General features: G+C 42.0%; 1 protein-coding gene across 1 annotated transcript in view; it reads right to left on the minus strand.

Moving 5' to 3' along the window:
• Positions 1 to 5,297: 5,297 nt before the first annotated feature.
• The window catches only part of LOC118556447 (CCR4-NOT transcription complex subunit 9), a 48,139-nt gene continuing 34,712 nt past the window's right edge, over positions 5,298 to 18,724 (minus strand). Inside the window, exons 2-8 of the mRNA XM_036139714.1 lie at positions 12,006 to 12,191; positions 11,811 to 11,926; positions 11,586 to 11,695; positions 11,388 to 11,497; positions 9,820 to 9,918; positions 9,649 to 9,740; positions 5,298 to 5,663 (exon numbers count right to left, since the gene is read on the minus strand). Of these exons, the coding sequence (XP_035995607.1) occupies positions 5,495 to 5,663; positions 9,649 to 9,740; positions 9,820 to 9,918; positions 11,388 to 11,497; positions 11,586 to 11,695; positions 11,811 to 11,926; positions 12,006 to 12,191 (882 nt within the window). The 3' untranslated portion in view covers positions 5,298 to 5,494. The remainder of the gene's footprint in view (positions 5,664 to 9,648; positions 9,741 to 9,819; positions 9,919 to 11,387; positions 11,498 to 11,585; positions 11,696 to 11,810; positions 11,927 to 12,005; positions 12,192 to 18,724) is intronic.

Below are 18,724 nucleotides of genomic sequence, written 5' to 3' on the forward strand. Positions count from 1 at the left end.
CCTCCACCACAGGTCGGTTGGCTCAGTTCCTCTGATTGTGGAGAGAAAAGTGTTCTTCCTGATGAAGCTGAGCAAAAACTAAATAACAACGTCCCTGCAGCCTGGTAGCATGCAACAGTCTGCGAGGCTCCATTTCATCACAGTACAATAAAGTCCTTGTTGTTTGTATTTTCTAATCTTTTGAAGTATTTGTGGCAAGATTTGGCTCCTTGTTCACTCACTTTTTTTGGTTAATCACTTAAATCCAACCTATTAACGATACAAATGCATCAAAACTCAAGGGATAAGCCACAGTTTTGTCGACTCACAGCAAAAAACAGATTTTAAACTGTAACTTTTTCCTGTTTATTATTAGCAGCATGTCACAAAGTCTTTTTGTTTAGCATTCTTTATTCAATGATATTTTCCTTTTACCCACAGCTCCATCAGCAGTCCAATCAGAGACATTAATATATTATTCACTGCTAAACCAGACAGCACATGGTAATAAATAGCTTCAGGGTCTATTTTTTCTCACTCTGCTTAGTTCTCCTACTGTTCTCCAATTTTCATTGTTTGTTGTTATTTCAACTTTTAACTTAATGTTTTCTGTCATTTTTCTCTTCATAGAAGGTACACCTGGTCTGGTGTTCTGTTAGCTGTGACATTATCAGGGGAGGCAGATCATCCTCTATTACCATCTAACATAGAAAGTACTCCTGGGTCAATGTGAGCTTCTGTGCTTTCTGTGTCTCTGCTCTGTCTTCTCTAAGCCCCAGTGGGTCGAGCCAGATGAGCGTTCACACTGAGCCTGGTTCTGGTTCTGCTGGAGGTTCTCCTCCCTGTTAAAGGGGAGTTTTCCTCTCCACTGTCGCTTCATGCAGGCTCAGTATGAGGGATTGCTGCAAAGCCATCAACAATGCAGACGACTGTCCACTGTGGCTCTACGCTCTTTCAGGAGGAGTGAATGCTGCTTGGAGAGACTTGATGCAACCTGCTGGGTTTCCTTAGAGAGGAAACTTTCTGACCAACCTGGAGGATCTGATGGAGTCTGACTTTGGAAAGAGCCTTGAGACGATGTGTGACATAAATCTGCGCTATACAAATAAAACTGAATTGAGTTTAAATGAAATAAAACTTCATTTATATTTACTTGAGGTATGACTGCCGCCCCACTTACAGAGGCTATAGTCCTCGACTAAATCGTCCTGGGTTCAATTCCCCGCCTTAAGATCCTTGCCTCGTGTCTTCTTTCTCTCTCTTTCTCGCTCTGTGTGTCCAGTTACTGCCAATTAAGACCACTGGCACAAAAACAGTTTCATGCCGACTTAAATAAACTGAGCTAAAGATTAGCTCTAACTCAAATTTCATTGCATTTTTCCATGATGTCACAGAAGGAAGCAGACTGTTTGAGTCTTTAAAACACATCCATGGGTGTGCCTCCATTTGTGAGGCCCCTTGGGGTCTGAGAAGATTGCGCCTGGAAAATGTTTCTCCTGTAGGGGGAGCCAGTGAGCCAATGGTTGCCGTCTGCCTTTACCTGCAACACCTGAAGCTCATCGTCATCTTCATCATCATCCTGCTACTTCAGATCAGCTCAGCTCAACGCCAGGCTGTTAAAGTCGCCTCAGTGAACATTTGGTCCATTGAGTTTTTAAAAAGCTTCTTTAAAAAATATAAATTTTTGAGAGCTTGGCTGTATTTCTTCTCTGCTGTACCCTCCTGGTGTTTGGCACCCCTCAGTCCACCTCATCCTGTCTGCACTGGATCTTTTTCTGGTTACTCTGCTCGCATCTCTTGATCAGCACTGCGGAGTCTCTTTGTGTTTTATTATTCAGTGTGACGCCATTTAACGTCAACTGAGTGGATTAACCTATCAGAATCTTACAAGAACATGACAATGTCAATATTAGAATCCTAATCAACTTAATTTGGCTGCTTATTTAGTTTCACAGCAGGGCAGCGGATTAATCAGGCTGTGAGGTGTTCATTGTGTGCATAAGAGGCTCCATCTGAATAGTAGCTCCTAGCTCCTCTTCCTTGACCTTTCATGGGGTCAACAGTAAGAACTCTATCAGGTGAGGAAAGGAGCTTCAGACTGCTATATCGAATTTAACAGCCTTTAACTCTGACGTCATTAAGTGATGGAAACACACATGAATGATGCAACTCAAATTCAGGCCTACAGCCTTTTCAAAAAAAAAGTTACAAAGTGTGCGATCTTTTCTCTCCGGATATTTTCATTGATTTCCGTGAGGGGTGTGTACTTATATGTCATGTCAGGCAAAGAATTGTGGGCTACCGTCAGGCTCCTTAGTGCCAGTCTGGGATGTTGCGATGTTCCTAAGCAAAACTAGTCACGGGAGGGAGCATACAGGCTCCTTTTCTTATCTCCTTCCTAACTGACTGCACTTTTGGATGATTAAAATCATTTATCAGCCTCAAAAATGGAAATACCATAATGGAATTTGTCAGAAAAACAACTGAAGAAGCCAGCCCAGTTCTGGAAGAGCATTCTTTGAACAGATGAGACTAAGACCAACCTTTTGGAGAAGTTTGGAGAAGAACTGGAACAGCTCATGATCCAAAATCATCATGAGCAGTCATGGCCTGCCAAGGATTCTCAACTAAATATTGAAAGGTAACATTTTACTTAGGGTTATGTTTATTTGTCCAATTACTTTTGAGCCCCTGAAATGAGGAGCGTTTGTAGAAAAATAGCTACAATGCTTCATGTTTAATATATTAGTATATATTATATATTATAAATTATATTATTTAGTATTTTTGTTCAACCCCTTGTATTAAACCTTAAAGTCTGTACTTTAGTTACATTGTAGTTGCTGGTGAAGATTCTCAGTCATCCAGGTCATGGTCATTCCGAAAAAGAAAAAAACAAAGCAACTGGACTTGTTTTCTGTAGTTTGAATAGGAATTTGCATGTTATCTAAGCCATTACAAGGCCTTAGTTGGGCAGTAGTATAAAGCTTGATGCTCCACATTACTCCAGACTTCTTGAATTGAGAAAACTTCCTGGAGAGGAAGCGAAATGTCTTCAAACTACGGAAAACAAGTCCAGTTGCTTTGTTTTTTACATTGTAGTTGTTTAATTTCAAATCCGATGTGGTGGCATGCAGAGCCCAAATCATGAAGATTGTGTCACTGTCCAAATATTTCTGGTCCTAAGTATATATATATATATATATATATATATATATATAAGGCTGCATAATCAACATCTCTATGAAAACTATAAAAAAAAAACTGTGACAGAGGATGGTCTGCTGCAGGGATCTCTGATGTAAGGCATGAATTTCAGGTTCTGATTGTCTGTTAATGATAAAATCAGCACAATATGGTCTGATGGTCAGGAACGTGGACTGAGAATGTGTGAAAAACTCTGTCCAGAAAGGCTGGAGGACCTCTCATTAAGACTGCATTAAGAGTCCGGCTGCCTGGAAGAACCATGAGGGATGGGTGACCGTACGTCTCCCTCTCACCGACAGATCAGCGGCTAAAAACGGAAACACCACTTCAGGTTCTCTGAACCCAGTCGGCCTAATTGCTCTGGTCCATTTGTGAGGCTTAATGACTTTAGCTGCTGCTGCTCCTTTCCTTTTAAAGCCTAAACATACAAAAACACGCAGCGGATACCCTGGATCTTTGCCCCGTCGGGACGATTAGAGTTTCTCCCAAATGGAGCGCAGGTGTTTTGTTAGTTTTTCCATGATGCATCCTGTCCATCTCGGTCACTGAGGATAATGGAGTCCATGAGAGGAGCAATCTGTTACTGTGCCGGCTAGAGGAAATGAAGCCTCATTAGTGACGGCTGTGAGGATGGAGCACTCAGGTGAGCCTCTGCTGAGGTTTCCCCAACAACAGGACATGGGATGGATGTCTGAAATATCTGATTAAAAACAAAAACTGCTCCTCTGGAGGATCGGAAATATTTCTAATTCATCATGTTGACGCATAAGTTAGAAACTTTTCTTTTTGAAAAACCATTGTGATAACGACGAAAAGCTAAGTTTGCACAGAGCAAACAGAAAATCTGATGTTTGCCCAGATTTAGGAAACCTGGAGGAATTTCAGTGCAGCTGCCAGAACCACATGGAGCAGGGATTTATCAAGCTGGAAAGAGTTTCACTCACAAACTTTACTGTAAGAAAAGTAGATTTGTTTAGCCCCATTCATTGGAGCGTAGAAACTAGGAATGTTTGAGCTGCAAAAAACTCAAGAACAGCTTCTCATCTAACGTCACTGCTGAGGCTTGGAATGGTTGGAAAAAGATCACTGCCTACAGGAGCCCCTCTCCAAGTCGACCTCAACATCTTCTACTGAGCTATCGCTATAGGCTTAGGCTGCTGGAGGACATCAGGGTCTATTTCTCTCACTCTGCTGAGTTCTCCTACTGCTCTCCAATTTGCATTGTTTGATGTTATTTCAACTTTATGTTCCCTCTGTCTCTTTTCTTGTCATAGAAGGTACACCTGGTCTGGCGTTCTGTTAGCTGTGACATCATTCAGGGGATGATGTCCACTGTGACTATGTTCTTTCATCTCTGCATACCCAAACTTATTTAGTCCTTAACCTCCTGGTGGTGCTACAGAGCACTGTTTACTAAAACTAGCCTCCACAGAGACAAGTTCTACCCCCAGGCTGGTTCTCTGATGGATCCTGAACAACCAGAGGAACCAGATCCAGACCAGATGGTTTCCATCAATACAACCATGTCTTCTTTAGTAAAAACACCAGATATACAAACATGTACATTTATCGTTCCTTTTTATATTTCATACGACTAATGTCTGCATTTAGAGTAAAGTGTTCCCAAAGTAAAATCCCTTGTTGAGACAAACTTGGCAAAAAAAAAAGAGCAGATTTTGATTCTATACAGGAGGAAAAAAGGTTTGAAGACAAAAGAAATAACACTGAGGTATCTTGGAAGGACCATGAGCGACAAAAATATGCATCCAGTCCCTGCGGCCAGGTGTGGTCTGGATGGTTGGAGGTGGCATCATGGTGTGGGCTTGTATAATCTGATTAGCTACGGCTGTACGCTCCCATACTGTAGGAACGATGTCCATCTTTATAACACATGTTAAAACCCACCAATAAAATCCTGAATAGGCTGAAAAACTATTAATTTAGAAACACACCAAGAGGCCTGTAATCATTTCTGTACAAATGAGGCGCAGCAGCAAACAGGCTTAAATCAGAGGAAACCGGACTTGTCACTCGGTTCCGGTTGCCTCCGATTTAAGCCTGTCTGGCTTTCTCTCCTAAACGTTACTGTCAAGCAGTTTGGAAAAAGAGTATTATGGGTCTCAGTAAAACATTTATTATCAGCATCAGGTTTGAAAATCTACAGTTTCTGAAAATTGAACAGTTCGTAACCAAAAACATGAAAAGAAACTCGTCCTCCATCGTCTCCTGTCCTGCGCGGACAGTCTTAGCACCAGGCATGGTGAAGGCGCGTCCCTAACAGGGAGTCCCGCCGTGGGTCACCGCCGCGTCACTGCGGGGCGAGCGGGATGCCCCGGGCGTCCGTGACCTGGCCCTCCTGCAGGTTCTTGACGAGCTGAGCGAGCCAGCGCTTGGTGGTGGTGTCGTCCTTCAGAACCTGGGCGAAGGTGCTGTCCTTGAGCTGGTCCGGCAGACACTGACGCAGCGCCTCTCTGGCTCTGAGGAAACAGCAGCAAAGGTGAGAAAACACGGACAGAGACAGGATATTCAACAACACTGGGCTAAAAAGCTATAGTTGGTAAACCTGTTCAGAAACACTTTTTATTATACGTGGTAAACTCGTCCTTCCATCCTGAAAGTAGTAAATACATTATGTACTCAGAAAAAGGAGGTTAAAAAAATCATTCTTTGTGGGGCCTGTAAAAACTCTAACCAGTTAGTTTCTGATTGCTGGCTGCGCACTTCTAGTGTTTATGTATCCATAAAGCTACTTTAGCAGTTAGCTTAGCGGTTAGCTTCGGTGTTAGCCGTTCATTTTAGCTCCTCGGCTCTCACCGTAGACTTTAAACATGGCTGAGAGTCACAAGAAGCAAACCGCGTTCATGTTTATGAGAAGAAGAGGAAGTCCTCAGTAGAAAGAAATAAGACCAGAGAGGATTTGGGAGATGTTTTTATCTATTTGTTTACACACAATCCCCCCAGGAGCGGACGATCAAGGTAAGACGGTCTTTATTCAAAAACAGACATAAAGAAACTTCCAGGGGAAATAAAATTAAAAATCGCTGACTCTACCTTTAAAGAGGCCTCAATAAATGTATTTTCTGAAATTATATTTTCAGTTTGAATGGCAGATAACCTGTCTTCACTCTCAGATGCTACGGTCTCACGCTCAGTAACAACTGTACTAGCTAACACTCCCCGTTAAAGTCACGTTCCTGCAGGCAGATTTCGAGCTCAAACTTCCTCCATTGTCGGGTAAAACCCGCCTTGGCTTGGAAATCACTTCAAAATGAACTCTTTGAGCACAAGTTCATCTGAAACTAGGTAGGGGGTCAAAGTCACACCGACTTCCTATTGGCTGGAGGTGTTACCGGGTGAAGACACCAATTTGTTCTGATGCTGAACACCTGATAGGAGCAGATAAGAGGCTTTAAAGCGAAGCAGGAGGGAGAGCGAAGAATATTTATAAGCTAGCAGGACGCCTTGGAGTGACAGGTGTCCAATATCTGCTGGGAAAAATATAAACTACTGCTGTTAAACTGAAATAAAATGCATTTTTTACTGGAAGGAGTATCATTCAATAGATCAACAGAGGACCCAAGCTTGAGATGAAGAGCCACACACCCACCAGTAATAAGAGGAGTGGGTGACAGAGCAGTTCTTTTCATTTATATATTAAAAATATATACAATTATCTGCCAGAGCAGTGTTATCATTGAATATCAACAGTGAATACCTAACCTAATGCTAAAGTTGAACCTTAACTGAAGGTTTCAAGAGGTTTGGTAAAAACAAATAAATAGAAGACCTCAGAGCAGGTGGTTCTGTTTCTGCTTTAGAAAAAACACTAAATCCGGACGAAGCCCACTCCTCTGTAGGAAGCCTTCCTGATGCGTCCCAAATGGACTCCAGCTCTGACGGAGAACCGCCTGACTCTACGAGGCCGATAAAACAAGCCTGCAGGAGAGCGCTGAAACGTGAAGCTCTCCAAAACAAGCAGAACCACATGAGACGCATGAAAACATGTTGAAGGAGCTGGGAGGGGAGGATAAACCGGGAACAAACCAGCGGTTTTCTGATGCTTTAAAGCTTGTTTTCCACCTTTATTCAGCCTCATCATCAGTTTTCAGGAGACGACCAGCAGCCAACATCTGGATCTGGGGACGCTTCCCCAACCTGCCTTTAGGTCGCCCCACAGATTTAGCTCTGGCCAGAACTTCTGTTTTCACTCCTGCTGCTCCGTACGCACAGCTGAACTCTCTGAGGCTGAAACCTTAAATCCATCTTCCACCTGGGCCTGAACTCCTCTTTAGAAAGGGTCATAATTTCCTCCAACTGGAGCTAAACACTCCTTCAGAAGAAGCGTGACCCCAGACCATGATGCTGCCACCGCCATGTTTCACTGTAGGTGACCAAAAACCTCCAGGTTGGTTTTATCACACAAGAAAACGTTCAATGGGTCTGACATGGCAACAAGACAGGAATAAAAATATTATTTTAAATATGGGACCAGTGACGATATTTAAAAATATATAAAAATCACAGCTGATACAGATGATAAAGCCGATATATCGTGCATCGCTAGAAAGGTGTACAGTTCCTTCAGCCTCTCTGTCAGTTTATTTTTGACTTACCATCAATTTTTAATTATCATCCAAAGCCAAAAGCATTTTATCATTTCCTTCTCCTTACCGATGGTGATAATTTTTTACATATAGGCCCCATAAGTAAACCTGGGCCGATATTAACAACGATGCAGACAAAAACTATATTCATTGTGTGGTTGTTTCATATTTTTTTGTAAGGGTAGGGAAAAATATAAAATAATTATCGGTCATAACAACTGTATTAATGTTATATTGGCCCAGATTTTCATATCTGGGCATTCCTGCTGCAAACCTTTTCTTCAGATAAAGGATGCAAACGAGCAAAAGTTAGAAAAATCCTCCCATTATAGCTGAGCTTTTCATTTCAGGCTAAGAACAGATTCACTAGAATTGTTGGTGGGCAGGAATTAAAGCCAGAATAATCCTGAATGAATTTAAATTTAAAAAAAGGGATTAGTTAACAGAAAAGTTCGCTCTCATCCAACTAGGTATTAAACTATATTTTCCATCTCTTATTCTCCCCAAAAACATGTTTTGACTTCATTGAATTTAACTCGTGTTCAGATATTTTTTAATGTGAGGTGAATCCGTTATTTGAATAGATGATTGTAGACTTTTCCAGATGCACTCATCATAGCTGTGTGACTGTTTTTAAAAATAAACACTACAGCATTAAGAAGCCGTTCATATCCGAGCTGTGAGCTGAAACGTTTTAGTCTCCAGAGGAAGGAGCTTCATACGTTAATGTAAAACAAAGAGTGGCCTTTGTTACTGTAAGTACCCTGAAAGTACTTAACAGGATAAAGATGGCGAGCTTTTTGCTCCGCTACTAAAAGCGGTGCAGGTCCGCGGCGTTCCTTAATTACAGAAGCTGATGAGAATAACCTAAACAATCGATTGATGTCCTTTTTCCCGACGAGCTGAAAGTATCCGTCGCCTGAAACGTCCGGGAGCGGAGGCGGGTTTGTGTGGAAACTTTAGAGACTATAGATAAATCCACTTGGATTAGAAATACTGGTCAGAACCACTAAAACATTAAGGGCTTGTTTATACAGCAACAATCCACTGAAAACAACGTTTTAATTACAATCTCCGTCCACAATAGAGAACAAATGCAGATTCCCTGCCACGCCACTAGTAGGCGCCACGTCCCTGGGCTTCTACGTACAGAAAGATTCGTTTTTTTCCAGTGAAGACGACAACGGAGGCCGAGAAAATGAAAAAAAAAAAAAAAAAAAAAAAAAAAAAAAAAAAAAAAAAAAAAAAAAAATATATATATATATATATATATATATATATATTTTTTTTTTTTTTTAAATAGATAAAATGCTAAATATTTCAGCACATGACTTTCTCAGTACTTGATAGTTTTAGAACATAACATAAAACTATATGGCATTTGACATTTTAAAAGTTTTAAGCCCCCCCGAACATGAGAAAATCCTCGTTATTCGATGCTGTAGCGCACAAATTCCCTAGTTACTGGGGGGAAAATAGGGAGTACCAATATGGCGGCCGGTGGCTTCACAGTGACTCGTTCTAACAGCCGGTGATTAGCACTCCAGTGTATAATAGAGATCAGTGATCAGGACCCGTAGAGACTGAATCAGAACCTTGTTAAAACGTCCGTCTGATGAACAACACCGAATAAATCCTGACATCTGTTCCTGTAAATATTGGGTTAAATTTAAACCTTTTCTTCTCCAAGCTGCTAAAAACAGGCAGGATGGGAAACTAAATGACCTACGCCGCCTGTTTTATGTTGTTCTCTAACAGCTGCTGGGAATCTGTCCACATGGCGCCCTCTAGTGGCCCCAGCTGACTCTGCTTTTAAACAGCAACAGAAACCGGAACCAGATCAGGGTTTTTTCTCTACCTGAGGTTATCTGAGAGGCGAAGGTAGCAGCGGACCACGTGTTTCAGCAGGCGGGCCGACGGTTCTTTGGAGAGCTGCAGAACCATTTTCCCCTGCAGACAGAGAGAAAGATGGGAACGTCAGAGCGGTCAGGAGAGCGACGCGGATCCAGGTTGAATCCTGACGGCTTACCAGAATCATGGCCACGTGGGAGAAACGTTCGTATGTCTGACAGATGTAAGCCAGGCCGGTGTCGTCCAGCAGGATCTTCTGTAGTATGAATGTAGCAACCTGAGGGCAGCATCAGAAGGAGTTAGGAGATGAAAGGAGTTAACTTCACCGTTCAACTACTAAACATCCTTTCAGTCTGCTTTTAATTCATAAAGGTTGGATTAGATTCTCATCAGAGTGACAGAGGCACACAACTGATTCTTTTGCATTTCATTTAAATGAAGAAACAATAATATTCCTGTAAAGCAGACAGGTGACTGGTGTGTTTTAGACAGGAACATCCCTCAGAAACAGTCGCTCCACATTAGGCCTCTAACACACGTGCAGCGCGGTTTAATACAAAGAACAAAAACCTACAGGTGTGATCATAAAATGCTTTGTTTTAGTATTTAAAAAAAACAGAAAAAGGAAACTTGGACAGAAAAATAAAGCGTTGACCAGCGAGGAGGGAGTCAGCAGCTACTGGAGAAGGAATGAAAAAACATTTCAAACGTCCATCCAGCTTGAAATTAACCGAGACTACTACAGGCTACGTGCTAATCTATCTTTTTGTTTATCTTATCTCTATAAAACTGGCCTAAAGTGTTAAACATTTCAGGTATGAACCATAAATGTCTCTTGTTAAGAATCTAGTTTCAATTATTTTCTGTCTGGTGGAGGAGGCTAAAATGACACGTTACTGAGGATGTAGATTAAATACACAACTGGCCTGCCATAATCATAACTACTGTTCTTTCTGTTGGGGGCTTCAGGCTCCTGGGTTTCACCATCAGAGCCGTTCCTGCATCGCTTTGGTGTGGAGGGCTTTAGACAGAAGCTCTGTCTGCTCTGGTTCTGATACATTACATAATAAAGAGCGATAAAAACATGTGTCGGCATCCTCGTCTGGAGCAACGCGCTGCAGGCAGTTACCGGAGCACCCGACGTTTGAAACAGTCAAAGATCTCCAGATAGAGGATGCCTCAGAGCATCACTGCAAAAACGGATCTAAAAATAAGTAAAATGTTCTTAAAGTTAGTGTATTTGTCCTTGATTTGAGCAGGTAAAGAAGATTATTTGCCAATGGAATGAGTAATTTTACCCCTAAAATAAGATAATTAGACATCCTGCACTTGAAATAAGATGATGGAGATGAATTGTTCCTATTTTAAGTGCAAGAATCTTATTCCATTGGCAGATCATCTTATTTACCTGCTCAAATCAAGGACAAATACACTAATTTTAAGAACATTTTACTTATTTTAAGTTTTTGCAGTGCAGCTTTAAGTTTAACGCCAGCCGCTCCCTCTGGCTGCTTCACGCCTTTTAATCAGAAACTGGATTCCCAGGAGAAACGAAGGCAAAATCTTGTCGGTTTTGCCAACTTTTCTCCTTCTAAGCTCTTAAATGATACCTTCAGGGCCTCTTCGCTAAACAAATCCCACCTCTGGTCAGAACCTCCACCTCTGGTCAGCTCACACCTGTCATTTTCCTGAAGGTTTGGGAACCACCGAGTCAGATAAGTGGAAAGACGAGACGCATTAATTCACCGTTTTGGAGAGTTCGCTGCCCGACTCCATGATGCGGAGGCATAGCGGGATGATCTCAGTGGTCAGGAGGAAGTTAATCACTTCTTGTTCGTCTGTTTTCACCAGAGCGCCTGGAACACAAACGACATTTTATCACAAGCTCCTGCCGATCTGCTCCAAAGCCACCAAACCAAAACCCTCAGCGGCAGGACAACCGACCTATGACCCCGAGGCTGGTGAGGCGCAGGTACTCGAACGGCCGCGTCTTGCTGACGGTGTGCAGGAAGGGATACAGGAAGAGGGGGATGTGAGCCGCGAGGAACGCTGACCTGGGATGAGAAGAATTACAGCAGATTTCATCAACAGGTCCAGAGTTAACGCTGTAAAATGAACAAAAACCCTACAGAACAGATGATGCATCTTAGCTGGTCAGCCTGGTCTTACCGCGTCTCTGGATGAGAGGCGACGCACTGCAGGAGAGCCAGGGCGTTGCACACTCTGTTGGACTGATGGGCCGTGAGCGTCGGCGGGTTTATGGATGGATAGATGTTCACTATTTCCTGCAGACGGAGGAGAACATCAGCTAAAGGTCTCAGATCCCGTCAGGCGGAACCGGGCCGTTAAAGCAGAGGAGCTCACCTGCAGCAGGGCAGCAATCGTGCCGAAGGAGTGCCAGAGCATGGGCGCCAGGTCCGGCACCGACTCGCGCTTCTTGCTCAGCTCCAGCAGAGCATTTTCTCTGGTCTCAGGGCTGGACAGCTCATTGATCCACTGGTAAATCTTCTCTCTGTCCACCTGGGCCAGGGCTGTGACGTTGGTTACAGCCTGTAAAACGGCACAAAACGTCAAACAATCACCCACAAAGTCTGCATTTTCCTCAGGGGTTCCCACTGACGTCTCCTGTGGATCTCTCAGTTTTTAGTTTGTCGTGTGTTCGTCAATCCACAACTGAATCAAAAGCTTTTAGTTTTTCTGCATCTTTTGCTGCCAGCAGCTCCACTTATTAGTGCTGCTTAAGTTGCAATGTTCACTAAAATAAATCAGAGATATTCTCCACTGACACATGATCATCAGGGTTCCTACAACATAAGGCAAGTTAAATTCAAGACTTTTTAATGCCTCTTGAAATAAAAAGTTAAGACCAAATTCACAATAAACAAGAAAAACCTGGTTGCGACAACTTCACCCAAATGTTTATTTTAACATAAACCATTACTTTCTGGCCCAGTAGACATGTTAAAATTTTTGAAAAAACATTTCATATAGGAAGAAAGCTAAAAAAACACAAATTACAGATATATTTTTAACAACTACTGAACTGAATTCACAAACTTTGTTTTGTTCCCTACTAAAATAAACTATAAATCAGTTTTAAAAACCACAACATAATCAGTGCCAACTCTTTTTCCCAGCTATGGTCCGGCCGCAACAGTTTTTATTGGTTCCGCTATCGTGACGGAACCAATAATTGTTACATTGAGCCGTAAATTTAAAAAAATATAATTGTGTCAATTAAAACCGCAAGCGGTGATGAGCGGCCCTCGCAGCAAAGCGCCGCTCTGGCCTATTGGCCACCGCTGGGATTTGCGCACCGCCGGCCGGCCGCCACCTCAGATGCTGTCACGCATTTTGCCCTCCCGTCCACTGGGCGATTCACACGAACGTGTTCGGCAGCGCTACCCCACGACTCACAAAAAATCTGGTGCAGATCGCTCAATGCAGCGAGGAGATACAGCCGTTGAATAATGATAATGCATTTGGCCATCGGACCGGACTAAATCGTTGGCCACCGCCGAACGATTAAATATGAACCCAAAACGTTTCTAACTGTTTTTACCATGGATTTCCTCTGACTAATAATTAATTTATATCTTATTTGTGTAATGTATTCACGACATGAATTCCTTGCTGTCTTAACAAAAGGCAGAACAACTATAACGTTACTTTCTATAATTATTACAGGTTCTGCTGAGATGTCATATTCTGGAGAGTGCTTAGACACCCTGACACACAAATATGTATTAACTTCATTTCATGTGCACTCGTGAACTTGTTTTAGTTGATGTAGTTTTCTTGATGTACTGTAGAGCATGATGAGGTCTGTTGTGGTATTGTGTGCACTGGATTGATGGGACAGTTGGTGTTGTCTGTCAAACCCAATCTTCTTAAGCTGCAAATTCAGTAAAGTTACAAGTTTTCTTGCAACCTCTCATATGGAACTAGTCTAAAAAATAAATAAACTGATAATTAGAAGATCAGTTTGTACATCCACACCAACTCTAGAACCAAAGCCGTATTCAGCTGGAACTTATCCTGACAAAATGTCCCAATTCAGCCAAATAAACTCCAAAAGCTTAGAGGAGATCATTCAGCAGCTAAGTTCCTCCTCATGCTGTTTTGATGCTCTACCCACAGTTTTCCTTAAGAAAGTTTTGCCTGTCATAGCGTCTGATTTGACTCAGATAATAAACACGTCCCTTCTGTCAGGTGTTTCCCCCCAGTCCCTAAAAACAGCAATTATCAAACCACTGTTAAAAAAGAACAATTTAGACAAACTACTACTCCAGAACTACAGGGCCATCTCAAACCTCCCCTTTATCAGTAAGATTATTGAAAAAGCTGTGTTTCAACAATTAAACACCTTCTTAACAACGACCAGCCGCTTTGACGTTTTCCAGTCTGGCTTCCGTGCTCACCACAGTACAGAGACCGCCCTTATCAAGGTGTTTAATGACATCCATATAAATACAGACTGCGGAAAAACCACCATGCTGGTTCTGTTGGACCTCAGTGCAGCATTTGATACTGTTGATCACTCCATTCTGTTAGAGCGCCTGGAGAACTGGGTCGGCCTCTGTGGTACAGCTCTCCACTGGTTTAAATCCTACTTAAAGGACAGGGACTTTTTTGTATCAATAGGTAACTTTACATCGAAGATTACAAAAATCACAAGTGGGGTTCCCCAAGGGTCCATCCTGGGTCCCCTCCTATTCAATATCTACATGCTCCTCTAGCTCAGATCAGTAAATGCCTAGAAGAAATCAATACGTAGATGTGCCAAAATTTTCTTCAGTTGAATGAAAACAAAACAGAAGTAATAATTTTTAGACCAATAGAGGAGAGATCAAAGGTTAGCACACAGCTTCAGTCGCTTCAGCTAGGAACCACTGATCAGGCCCGAAATCTTGGAGTAGTAATGGTCTCAGACCTGAACCTCCAAAAGCATCCAAAGACAGTTACAAGGTCGGCTTTCTATCACCTGAAGAACATTTCTAGGATTAAAGAATTGATGTCTCAGCAGGATCTGGAAAAACTAATCCATGCGTTTATATTTAGTAGAATTGATTACTGCAACGGTGTTTTCACAGGCCTGCCTAAAAAGTGGATCAGACAGCTGCAGCTGATCCAGAACGCTGCTGCCCGCGTCCTCACTAAGACTAAGAAAGTAGAGCACATCACCCCAGTTCTAAAGTCCTTCCATGGCTCCCTGTATATCAGAGAATAGACTTTAAAAACTTCTGTTCGTCTATAAATCCCTGAATGGCCTAGCACCTAAATACATCAGACTTGTTATCAGTGTATTAACCATCCAGACCATTACGGTCTTATGGCTCTAGCCTACTCTGCATACCTAGAACCAGAACTAAACAAGGAGAAGCAGCATTTAGTTCCTATGCTCCACTGATCTGGAACAAACTTCCAGAAAATTGTAAAGGTGCGGAAAGCCTGAGTTCCTTTAAATCAAGATTAAAAACACATTTGTTTAGGATTGCCTTCAACTGTTCTAGTTAACTGAATCACCACTTTTTGGTTCTTTTTTCTATCTACATTTTATTCCTACTTGCTTTTATTCTGTTTTATTTTGCTATATTTTAATCATGTAAAGCACTTTGCATTGTCTTTGTACTGAATATATAAATAAATATATAAATAAATTTGCCTTGCCTTGCCTTACTGAACAAGACAACTTGGTTTGTGGTTTATTTGTGGTCTCTTGCTGCCACCTGGTGGACAGGTTTGAGCAAATAATGCTGTCAAAAGATTAAAAATATATGGTTTGATGTGACTTCCCCACGCCACCCTGCTCCATGGAATCCACTTGGGGCTGGAATCCACAACACACCAATATGTCTTCTGTCTCTTGACACAGTTTCATGTTGATTAGCTCAGAGGGGTAACATAGCGACTGCTTACAACAAAACATGACACTTCCTGTTGTCAGGGGGCGTGGCCTAAGCAATGTCATCATTTGACCATTGGATATTAAAGAAGACCTAGTGGTGATCAACTACTGAAAGTTTGGTGGCTCTGTGAGTTTTTGTGTATGAAATATAACAGTTTTGTGTTTCATGGCGAGTAGGTGAACTTTGACCCCTGCCAACGCCCCTTCAGCATGCTCTAAAACTCACCGTTTTGATAACTTTTAATTGGCCATGCCTTATGATCAGACTGACCGAGTTTCAAGCCGCTCACTCAAAATCTCTAGGAGGAGTTCGATCAAATACCAATGCTGTAACTGTCAAAATTGAGGTCAAAATCAGACCTTCAATCTAAAATGGCCGACTTCCTGTGATTTTTGCACTATGACATTAATTGTAAATTCTGAGCGTCTTGGTGAGCTCTACCACTGTACCAAATTTCATGTCTCTACGATGAAGTAAGTGAATAGCAAAGGGTCCTTTGAAAATTGCTAGGTGGCGCCGTTGAGGCATTTTTCTTTTGATTTTTGTGACGACCTTAAAATACAAAATTTTTAAACAGTCACCTTGTATCTGCAAAGTTTGGTGAGTTTTTGAAAATGAGAAAGCCCCCAAAAAGGCCCCTCTTTAGGGGGGCAGAATAATAATAATAATAATTAAAACCGCAAGCGGTGATGAGCGGCCCTCGCAGCAAAGCGCCGCTCCGGCCTTGGCCACCGCTGGGATTTGCGCACCGCCGGCCGCCCGCCACCGCAGATGCTGTCACGCATTTTGCCCGCCCGTCCACTGGGCGATTTACACGAACGTGTTCGGCAGCGCTCCCCCACGACTCACAAAAAATCTGGTGCAGATTCACCACAACGGACCGGTATAGCGCCCGCTTCACAGCAGACGCCGCACCAATCCGCCTGTCGATCTCCCGCTCCATCTTCCCCTCATTCGTGAACAAGACCCCAAGATACTTGAACTTCTCCACTAGAAGCTGGACTTTCCTTTTTTAAAAAGCTTATAGTTAGAGTGGCTCATGTTACCCTGAGCTACCTCTATAGTTATGCTGCTATAGGTTTAGGCTACTGCAGGACATCAGGGTCTATTGTTCTTCAATTTTGAATGACTGTTGTAATTTCAGCTTTTAACTTTTTGATTTTTCTTTTTTCTTCATAGTAGGCACACCTGGTCTGGCGTTCTGTTAGCTGTGGCTTCATCCAGGGAAGACAGATCACCCGCTACTACCATCTAATGTAGAACTTCTGTGCTTTTTTTGTCTCTCTTGTTGTGTCTCTGCTCTATCTTCTGTAACCCCCAGTCTGTCGAGGCAGATGACCGTTCATACTGAGCCCGGTTCTGCTGGAGGTTTTTCCTTCCCGTTAATGGGGAGTTTTTTTTCCTGCTGTCGCTTCATGCTTGCTCAGTAGGTAGGATTGCTGCAAAGCCATGGACAATGCAGACGACTCTCCCTGTGGCTCTACGCTTCTTCAAGAGAGAATGCTACTTGTCAAGACTTTGATGCAATGAACTGGTTCCCTTATATAGGAATTTTTGTGTATAATCTGACCCAATCTGTATAATCTGATTGATTTTGACGTTGTAAAGTGCCTTGAGATGACATATTTCATGAATTGTCGCTATACAAATAACATTGAATTGCATCATCTCTTCAGACCAAATAAACTATCACATTTTTTGAGACAGTTATCTCATTTTAAAGATATAATCATCTAACAGTATTACTCTTAGCAAGTTAAAGCTCCATAATAATTTTAGACCAGGTTTTAGTTCCACTCTTTTATTATGCACATCTAGGCTACCTATAAATATAAAGTATGGTATGCCAAAAAACATTTTCAACAAAAGGCAATTTTAGTAATGGCCTTGCGATTTTATATCTAAGCATTAAAAATGATAATATTTCACCAATTTTCACAGCAAGATGGAAATAACAACTATCCAACATTTTAAGATTTTGTAAAAACTTTTTTCCTTTTTTACCTACCTTTTGAAATTAATACTTGTTTCTACTTCTCCAAAATTAAACTTCAAGAAAACTATTGTGCTGTCCTGGGGCCATATGCAGCTAGACAGCTAGGACAAAAGTTCCCCACAAAAGCTTCCTTTTCTTGCATTCTCTGAATAACCTTTGTTCCCAAATCTGGCTTTAAACATTCTTTTTGTAAAAAGACGAATATTTTTCCAAGGCAGAAGCGTGTAGAACAAATTCAACTTCAACATTAGCAGTTTCCCTAGCTTCATCGCTGAAAAGCAGCTTTTAACCGGAGCAAAATACGTCAAAGATCTTTTTTTAAGGTGAGAGCACTCACTATCTCACGTAATTCACATAGAGATCTAACAAAGTTGTGATGTCTCACTCTGATTAAATATGAACCCAAAACTTTTCTAACTGTTTTTGCCTTGGATTTCCTCTGACTAAGAATTATTATCTTATTTATGTAATGTATTCACGACATGAATTGCCTGTAAAAGCCATGGACAATAAAACATGACACTTCCTGTTGTCAGGGGGCGTGGCCTAAGTGATGTCATCATTTGACCATTGGATATTGTAGAAGACCCGATGATGATCAATCACAGAAAGTTTGGTGCCTCTGTGTGTTTCTGTGTAGGAGATATAGCAGTTTTTCCTGTTGTCAGGGGGCGTGGCCTAAGTGATGTCATCATTTGACCATTGGATATTGTAGAAGACCCGATGATGATCAATCACAGAAAGTTTGGTGCCTCTGTGTGTTTCTGTGTAGGAGATATAGCAGTTTTTCCTGTTGTCAGGGGGCGTGGCCTAAGTGATGTCATCATTTGTCCATTGGATATTGTAGAAGACCCGATGATGATCAATCACAGAAAGTTTGGTGCCTCTGTGTGTTTCTGTGTAGGAGATATAACAGTTTTTCCTGTTGTCAGGGGGCGTGGCCTAAGTGATGTCATCATTTTAACATTGGATATTGTAGAAGACCCGATGATGATCAATCACAGAAAGTTTGGTGCCTCTGTGTGTTTCTGTGTAGGAGATATAACAGTTTTCTGTTTTGTGGCGAGTAGGTGAACTTTGACCCCTGCTAACGCCCCTTCAACATGCTCAAAAACTCACCGTTTTGATAACTTTTAATTGGCCATGCCTTATGATCAGACTGACCGAGTTTCAAGCCG

This window comes from Fundulus heteroclitus, chromosome 7, assembly GCF_011125445.2.
Source record: "Fundulus heteroclitus isolate FHET01 chromosome 7, MU-UCD_Fhet_4.1, whole genome shotgun sequence".
Classification (NCBI taxonomy): Eukaryota; Metazoa; Chordata; class Actinopteri; order Cyprinodontiformes; family Fundulidae; genus Fundulus; species Fundulus heteroclitus.